Source organism: Gadus morhua, chromosome 22, assembly GCF_902167405.1.
Source record: "Gadus morhua chromosome 22, gadMor3.0, whole genome shotgun sequence".
Taxonomy (NCBI): Eukaryota; Metazoa; Chordata; class Actinopteri; order Gadiformes; family Gadidae; genus Gadus; species Gadus morhua.
Genome location: NC_044069.1, coordinates 5,770,323 through 5,779,908, shown reverse-complemented (window position 1 = coordinate 5,779,908; position 9,586 = coordinate 5,770,323). Strand labels below are relative to the sequence as shown.

General features: G+C 43.9%; 1 protein-coding gene across 1 annotated transcript; it reads left to right on the top strand.

Moving 5' to 3' along the window:
- The first annotated feature begins 5,362 nt into the window (after positions 1-5,362).
- Positions 5,363-7,053, top strand: LOC115536379 (major histocompatibility complex class I-related gene protein-like). The gene is made up of 3 exons (XM_030348201.1): positions 5,363-5,785; positions 6,234-6,531; positions 6,889-7,053. Exons 1-3 carry the CDS (start codon positions 5,378-5,380, stop codon positions 7,029-7,031), a joined length of 849 nt encoding a protein of 282 aa, XP_030204061.1. The 5' UTR covers positions 5,363-5,377; the 3' UTR covers positions 7,032-7,053.
- Positions 7,054-9,586: the final 2,533 nt, after the last annotated feature.

The window sequence follows — 9,586 nt, the reverse complement described above, 5'->3', positions numbered from 1 at the left end:
ATAGACCGTCCCGATTCCCATTGAAACAAATGGCGCGGTGATTATTCTTCAAAACGAGATCTGTTAAATTGTGAAAAATGAATCAAACTGTACTCAGACAACACGGTTATATGCTATAGACCCTAGAGTGTCTGTGGTATAAAGGCTGAGACGAATTTCGAATTATAAATATGTACAATCCATAACGTTAGCTCTCTGGCTCATAGCTCAGCGGACTAGAATACCTCCTAGAATCATTGCTTGTTGGCCGGAAACGGAAATGGGGGCTGTTTACGTTTGGTTGTAGTCTTTTCGCTCGGTTCTCCGACTCAACAGTAGGGCTAGAACCGAGCGAAAAGACTACAACCAAATTTGAACTACAACCAAACTAGTTCCCTTTCCGCTTCCGGCCAACAAGCAATGAGTCTTCCAACAGAAATCAATGGGATTTACAAAATGCGCTAAATGTACAATAAAACACGATAGAAACTATTTCGGCTCGATGTTCAAAATACCGGAGAAAAATAATAGCTCACACAGCAACATATTGAAAAAAAAAACTATGAACTAGTTCATTTTTTGGAACTGTGAACTTAGTTCAAATCTTTGAATTATGAACGTTGAACTGAACTAGTTCATTTTAAAATGTGTGAACTGAACTTTGAACTAGTTCACGTAGAAAGTGAACTAGCCCAACACTGCCTATAGCCATACATACCAGGGAGCATAGGACCCTTTTTGGGAAAAGCGGGGAACATAGGACCCTTTCCTGGGAAAAGGGTCCTATGTTCCCCGCAATCTATCAATCTATAAAAATATTTAAACTTTGACGCGACATTCGCGTGATAAGAGACAAAAAAATGTATTGTGACAGTTGAAAATAAAATATTTTTTATAAGCCTCAAGGATGTTTTGACATTGATTTTTGATAAAGTATGCTGAATTTTGTTAAAGGCACCCAGTGCAACTTTCGAGGCTTAAAAATAAACATTCAATTGCTAGTCTTTTTTACACGTAGTAAGTTTCAATAACTCCATACCATTACATACCGACATTCAAGCAGCAAAGATGAGCCGTCGTTGTGTGGTGAGAACTGATAGAAAATCGATAACAACAACAATGCCTCCATTTTCTTTATTTTTTGTAACCTACAATAAATAAAGCAGGCTTCCAGTCAATGGAAAAATGGCTTCTCCCCACCGGCGATTGTTGTTGTTTACGATTTTCTATCAGTTCTCACCACACAGCGACGTCTCATCTTTGCTCCTTGAATGTCGATATGTAATGGTATGGAGTTATTGAAACTTACTACGTGTAAAAAAGACTAGAAATTGAATGTTTATTTTTCATTGAATGTTTACATAAAGTTGCACTGGGTGCCTTTAAGTCACGCTCAGACTAGTGTCATTTGTATATTACAATAAAAAAAAAAATCCCCCCGTGACACTGTCACCTTTTTTCCTCCTAGGAGTTTGCAGGTCTGGTAGATATGGGGGTTTGAGATGCAGCGACCACCGGATGTCTGTTAACTTCCTGTTCAGGTTTCATACCTTTCGTGTCAGCAGCACAAGAGACACTAACTTGAAAAACAAAAACAAAAAAAAGCAACAACTGCTATTTGCAGTGCTGTACTATTATTCGGATGTATGTTCTTGATTAAATTGTTTTAATAAAGTACAGGGTTCATCCCGTTCGTCTCGTCCCACCCCTAGTGCTGATAATGTAGTGGGCTGGTCTGGACAGAAAATGCCAGGGCTGAATTTTTGTCCCAGTCCACCCCGTGCCACCCCATGTAAATTTTAATTTAATTTTGAACAGCCAGTGAAGAGAGGCCAGAACAGGGGTAATGTGATCATATCGCCTTTTCCCAGTAAGGAGACGTGCAGCAGCATTTTGTTCAGCTGCAGGCGACGGAGCAGACATTGGCCCACACAAAAATAGAGAGAATGGTTGTGGTCTTAGTGACGTGTGTGCGAGAGAGAGAGCGTGCGCGCGAGAGAGCGCACCTGCCGTGGTATGGAAGTAGATTTGTGTCTTTATTATGCAATCGAAAAAATAATAGGTTTGAGAGCAAAACTTTCCACACTGCAATTAAAAAATAGGTTTAAGAGTAAAACTTTCCACACTGCAATCAAAAAATAGATTTGAGAGCAAAACTATCGACACTGCAATCAAAAAATGTTTTATTGCAAGATAAATGAGTGTGATAAAAAAAATATTAATGGGAATCCAAAAGTTTTGTTTGCAAACCCAAAAGTTTTGTTTGCAAATCCAAAAGTTTTGTTTGCGAATCCAAAAGTTTTGTTTGAGAATCAAAAAGCTTTGTTTGCGAATCCAAAAGTTTTGCTTGCGAATCCAAAAGCTTTGCTTGCTGTTGAGCTGAATCTCGTGGGACCTACGCCAAAAGATGTAAGACACGTCTCTATTGGCCAGTCTCGATCGGAGTGACAGCTTGGCAACATCCGAAAAGCCGCTGCCCCCCGCCCGCCTCCAGAAGCAGATTGTCGGCCTGACGGACAGGGTGCTTGTTTGTGCCTCTCAATCCGCGGCGGCGGTCAACAACATCGCCCTGCTCTCCTCTGCCATTGTCTCCTTGTCGGCTGACAGGGAGGCCTATGGAATTTTCAGGGCGCGCAAGGGCGCGCGCACGGGACAAGCCCATAAGGCGAAGCCTAGACGGCGTAGCCTACATGAAATAGAACTCCCTCTCTCGTTACTAACTGTGGATGTTGCCAAGCTGTCACTCCGATCGAGACTGGCCAATAGAGACGTGTCTTACATCTTCGGCGAAAAAAAAAAAAAAAAAATTCTTTTAATTTATTCTTTTTAATTTTCTCGCCTGCTGCAACATTCTGTTCACCAGAGAGGGATGGTTTTAGTAATTTTAAAATATTTTATTTATCTTCAGTGTGTATTGGCCAGTCTGATTTGTCTTGGCGATTCAGCCTCATAGCATGCACGCAAACTCACAGCCAGAGACAAGAACTCCTTCTAATTCAAGAGAAGCTTTTTCTTTAATGACAGAAAAGAAAGATAAGAAAGAAAAGAAAACTGAAACCTATTTTTTGCATACTTCCATATTGTGTTGTTATTGTGTTGTGAAAGTCATATTTGTGACAAAAGCTTTTTCTCTAATAAAATAATAGATAGGTTAATTCATTTGTTGATGTCTTTAATGATCATCACAAAAGTAGGAAGTGATTAGCAAACTCTCAGTAGCAAACTCATATGAATATATATATTTTTGAAATTCACACGTGGAAATTTACAAAAAATTTTTTGCATTGAGATGCATCGATATTCGTTTTAGAATCGTATCGAATCGTGAGGTGCTAAGAGATTCCAACCCCTAGTCACTTGTGCCGTGTTCAAATACCCGTACTATCCGTACTTACTAGCCAAATTTTGAGTACGTAGTACGTTCCAATTCAGATCCGGCGAAAAGAAGTACACTTCAAGGACCCGGATGTCGTACTGAACACGGGCTAATCGTGAAGTGTGGATCGAAGGACAGTTTCCGTACTCAACGGCAGCCATCTTAGCTACGTAGCGGAAGCGGCGGAGCCAGGCTGAGCCAAAGTCGGCGCATTTTCCACATAGCCTGCATTAATAGAGTCATTTTGTAGTTTTTATAGTTTTTATAGCTTTTTATAGCTGCTAGGCGTAAAGAGTTCACCGTTCAAAGCGGGATGATTATTGCGGGGGAGGAGCCACGGCGGCAGTCGTGATCGTAATTTCCGGTAAGTGCACCACGGAGTACTCGTTTTGGGACAGCACTCGCATCTGAACAACTTTATACTATCGGTATACTATCCGGATAGTATACCGGATAGTATGACACAAGCATGCACACACACGCAATTCTCCTCTGTGTTCCAATGAATTAAAATAACCACGGTACAAAATAACATCTATTCAGTTTCACCAGTTAGACCATACCATTTACATGGGGCATTTCCCTCCTACTCTGGAGTCTCGGCAACAGGGCGGCGAGGAAAAGAAGAAGCTCTAACAGCGGTTTACAGAGCCTCCAACACATAGTTATTGGTGGACAGACTCCAACGCTTCGTTTTTGCTGGACAGACTCGGACGGTTCCTCATTGGTGGACAGACTCGGACGGTTCCTCATTGGTGGACAGACTCTTGACAGTTCCCACCTTCTCAGTTTCAACGGGGAAGTCAGCCAAGCGCTCCTTGAGGGCGTCCAGGCAGTCCAGGCCAGGCTCTTCAGGAAGTCCATGGCTGTGCACTTGATCTTGTCCTGGAGAAGGAACCCTCCCAGTAGATCAGCTCTGGACAGCCTCTGTTCCATTCTGCGCCCGCTTCGACCTCCTCCGATTCCTCGTCTCCCCAGTTCTCAGATGGCGTCAATATCCCACCACCGCCACCAAATGTGAGGGACCGACCTGGTCAGCCGAGGATTTGGGATACGGACTCACTGGATTGAAGAGTGTGGGCAAAAACGAGGGGCAATTCTGTTTGGAAAGAAATTGAAGTGGGGTGAGGCTGGTGTAGGAGGTATAGGGTGGTGCAGGGGGGCGACGGGTGGTGTAGGGTGTTGTAGGGCAGTGTAGGCTGGTGTAGGATGGTGTTGGGTGGTGTAGGGTGTTGTAGGAGGTATAGGGTGGTGTAGGGGGGCGACGGGTGGTGTAGGGGCTGGGAATGTTGGGTGGCGTAGGGCGGTGTAGGGTTGGGTAGGGTGTTGGGTGGTGTAGGGCGTAGGGCAGTGTAGGATGGTGTAGGATGGTGTAGGGTGGTGTAGGGTGTTGGGTGGTGTAGGGTGTTGTAGGATGGTGTAGGGTGGTGTAGGGTGGTGTAGGGTGTTGGGTGGTGTAGGATGGTGCAGGGTGGTGTAGGGCGTTGTAGGGTGGTGTAGGATGGTGTAGGGCGTTGTAGGGTGGTGTAGGGCGTTGTAGGGTGGTGTAGGATGGAGTAGGATGGTGTAGGGTGGTGTAGGGTGGTGTTGGGCGTTGTAGGGTGGTGTAGGATGGTGTAGGGTGGTGTTGGGTGGTGTAGGATGGTGTAGGGTGGTGTTGGGTGGTGTAGGGTGTAGGGTGGTGTAGGATGGTGTAGGATGGAGTAGGATGGTGTAGGGTGGTGTAGGGTGTTGGGTGGTGTAGTGCGTAGGGTGGTTTAGGGCAGTGTAGGGTGGTGTAGGGGGTTGTAGGGGTTGGGGGTGGTGTAGGGTGGCGTAGGGTGGTGTTGGGTAGTGTAGTGCGCTGTAGGGTGGTGTAGGGGGTTGTAGGGGTTGGTGGTGTTGTAGAGGGCTGTAGGGAGGTGTAGGGGGCTGTAGGTGGTGTAGTTCTCTCTCTGGTCTTTAATCTATTTATTAATATTAGTTATTGTTATCATAATGTCATGTGGTTTGTGTTGTGATGTCTGTGTGTATTTCATTTGAATGCAGAATAAAATACATCTAATCTCACCCGTTCTCTTTTCCCACCTTCCATCTGTCTCTGCGCGCTCTCTCTCTCTCTCTCTCTCTCTCTCTCTCTCTCTCTCTCTCTCTCTCTCTCTCTCAGGTATCCACGTATATCAGGAGATGTTTGGTTGTGAGTGGGATGATGAGGATGATTCTACTGATGGTTATGAGCAGCATGGTTATGATGGAGAGGACTTCATAGCGTATGACCTGAAGACCCTGACCTGGGTCGCTCCAGTACCTCAGGCTCTCCCCACCAAACAGAGATGGGATCAGGATAAAGCTCGAAACGAACACAAGAAGAACTATTACACAAAGGAGTGTGTTGATTTGCTGAAGAAGCACCTGGCTTATGGGAAGAGCATTCTGCAAAGAACAGGTAGGGTCACATGACTTGCTGGGCGTTGACAGAGTCCCTCTCTCTCTCTCTCTCTCCCCCCCTCATGTTATTATCATTGTTCTTTATGCCACAACATCACTGTGGACACGACATTGCAGGAGGTTCATCATTCAGAGGTGGAGAGGTTTCTACAACCAGACAACCAGTGTATTAAGACATCCAATCTGATTCTAGGAAGGGGACAGGAAGTATAAGCAGGTGGAGATCAGGTGTCAGTCCTTCTGGAGTTTGATCCACTCACCGTCCCTCATCTTCTTTCTCTCTCTCCCCCTCTCTCCCCCCTCTCTATATCTCTTTCTCTTTCTCAATCTCACTCTCTCCCCCCTTCTCTCTCTCCCCTCTCTATTTGTCTGTCTGTCTGTCTGTCTGTCTGTCTGTCTGTCTGTCTGTCTGTCTGTCTGTCTGTCTGTCTGCCTGCCTGCCTGTCTGTCTCCCCCCCTCTCTCTCTCTCCCCCCCCCCCCCCCTCCTCCCCAGTGGTGTGCCATGCTACAGGCTTCTACCCTAACAGGGTGGTGGTGTTCTGGGAGAGAGACGGCTATGAGCTCCATGAGCAGGTGGACCCCGGGGAGGTCCTCCCCAACCACGACGGGACCTTCCAGGTCAGCGTGGACCTGGACCTCACGGCCGTCCCACAGGAGGACTGGGGGAGGTACGAGTGTGTGGTCCAGCTGAAAGGCATCGAGGACATCTCCACAACCCTGGACCCCGCCCACATCAGGACCAACTGGGGTAAGACTGACGTTAGAGGGGATGGAGGTGGGGAAATGTCTCACCACCTCCACCTGACCTCATCACAACCACTCCAGGTCTACCTGGACACTGCTGAAGCTACTGGGTAAACACACAGCTCTCAGGAGCAGCTCACTTCAGCAGAACAAGTGGATTGTGGGTAAATTAGTTCTATGAATAGGGATAGGCTCAGATCAGTCCCTGAGTGACCCTGAACCCCAGAACAGATTCTAGCGGAATAGTTACACTGACGTTGTGTTAGTCTTGTGTGTAGCATCACGTGTCCAGAGACATGTGGTTCAATGACACAACATTAATCATTACCCAGCTGATTTTATTTTCTTGATTTACCTTCAGGGGACAAGGGAGACATCCTTGTTTTCATCCTTCGAAGTGTTGCTTGTGTTGCTGTTGTTGTTGCTACTGCTTTTGTTGGAGTCTTTGCGTACCAGAAGAGGGACGGTGAGTTGATCAAACTCTCCAGAAGGCTTGACACCTGATCTCCACCTGCTTATACTTCCTGTCCCCTTCCTAGAATCTGATTGGTTGTCTTCATACACATGAATAATGCTACTGCCAACACAGAGACCTTGGTGACTCGTCTAGTTCACTCGACTGTACAGCTCTTTAGATCCAGAACCATCTAGCTCTCTGGACTATACAGCTCTGTAGATCTAGAAACATGGAGTTCACTGGACTATACAGCTCTATAGATCTAGAAACATGGAGTTCACTGGACTATACAGCTCTATAGATCTAGAAACATCTAGCTCACTGGAATATACAGCTCTGTAGATCTAGAACCTTCTAGCTCACTGGCGTATACAGCTCTGTAGATCTAGAAACATAGAGTTCACTGGACTATACAGCTCGATAGATCTAGAACCATCAAGCTCATTGGACTATACAGCTCTATAGATCTAGAAACATGGAGTTCAATGGACGATACAGCTCTGTATATATAGAAACATCTAGCTAACTGGACTATACAGCTCTGTAGATCTAGAAACAGAAAAAATCTGAAATCTGAGGGGCAGAGTCCGGCTCCTGAGGCCCAACCTCTGAACACAGTCAGTACTTTACCACTTTACAATGCTTATTCAGAGTAATATGTCTACAGTTATATATATTAGCAGCCTACTTTATCACAGTTATAGTATTACTTTAAAAATAATCCATCACAGTAATAGATAAACAGTCAAATATTAAAAGTACTTCATCACAGTAATATATTAACAGTACATCATCACAGTGACAATCTGTTTAATGTTTGATCCTGACTTGTGCTTCCTTGCTGTTTAGGGTCAAAGTTAAATCATGAAGAGGTTTCGCACGTTCAGCTTCTTAAACCAGGAGGGATTGGATCGCTGTTCATTTATATTTCTTACAATCAGTTTTGCGCTATATTTGCTCAATCACAATAACATTCATACTTACTTACTTTTACCTTGATAGCAACCATCAATCCGTAAGAAAAGTGTCAATAAATTAAAACGCTGTATTTGTGTTTTATTTGATTAACTCACTGGCTTAAACATCCAATCTTTCACTGAGGCTTGGAAACCATTTTGTTTTGGTTCCCGCCGCTTCATGTTATAACCTTTTAGTTATGTTGTTTAGTAATATTTAAGTTTCAATTAATCTTTAAAGATTCCGAATTAAGATTTTGGACAATGAGATTTGTCAAGTTTGAATAAAATATTGGTTAAATTGTATGCGTTTCCTTCAAATGTATTATTTTAGAGTTCTGCTAGCTAGAGAATTGCATTGCTACATTGGCTACTACACTCGAGCTAGGCTGGTTTAGCGTTAATGCTCTTTGTTGTATTTTCTGTGTTCTTTGGGGAATTGGATCATATATACTTGGGTTATTATGTCAATAAAATACATAAAAAATGTTTTGTCTACATATATTTAATATACTTATCTTTAGGTTGGGTTTAGATACCGGTACTTTGTTTAAGAGGTTTATAATTAGGCTAAAGGTTGTTAGGTAATAGGTTGTTAGGTAATAGGTTAATCTATAGGATTAATTTGACAAACATGAACTCAGATTTATTTAAATAATATGAAATTTAATAAAAAAAATAAGGAAATTACTAATGCAAAATTACTAAAAAAAGTTTAAAAAACAACTAAATAAAGTTTTAAAAAACGTAGAAGCCATGTGTTACATATATATTTACAAAAACATTTATTATCTGCATTTATGATTTTAGGTTATTTAGATAGGTATTTAGCCTTTAATTTATTCAGCATTTTATAATATCCTATGAAATACAATATGAACACATGAATACTAAATGTAAATAGCTTTAACTTTATGAAAACAGCGACATAACACCTAAACTGCCAACACACAAAATGGCTTCCAGCGAAGTATGACCTGTAATGCTGGCGGGATATTTCAGGAAACGAGAGCTTCACCACCGCCCACGGTGTCCATGGTAACGCACAATCTTAACTTCTTAAATCGTCCGAGTGTGTGTGTGTGTGTGTGCGTGCGCGTGTGTGTGTGTTTGTTGTAATAACAAGCTGCTTGGAGAGCAGGAGAGCATATGAAGCCGCTCACCGGTTTAGGAGCGACAAAGGTGATGGGTGAAGAAGATCCTGATCCAGCCAGCTCTCCTGAGCCTCCTTCATATTGAGGTGGATGGATAATATGATATCACTCTTGTACATTTGACCTGACCACTCTCTGTGGCCAGAGGTCAGAGGATGTCAGTGGGACATCCCTGCATGGACCTCCAGTGTCCGAACCAGAGGAGGTCCGTCTGAAACAGAGGGGGTCCGTCCGAAACAGAGGAGGTCTGTCTGAACCAGAGGGGGTCCGTCTGAACCAGAGGAGGTCCGTCTGAACCAGAGGAGGTCTGCGGAGAGGGAGGGGAGCTCATCCAATAAATTCACGCCAAATGACTTTGTCCCCCGTGAGGAACTTGGTTCGCTCCGCGTACAGCCTAGACAAATACAACCGCACGCCAATCATGACTGGGATCCACATGATGGGTAGGCATTGTGCAGTACTAAAATAAACTCAATCAAATGCACGATAGGA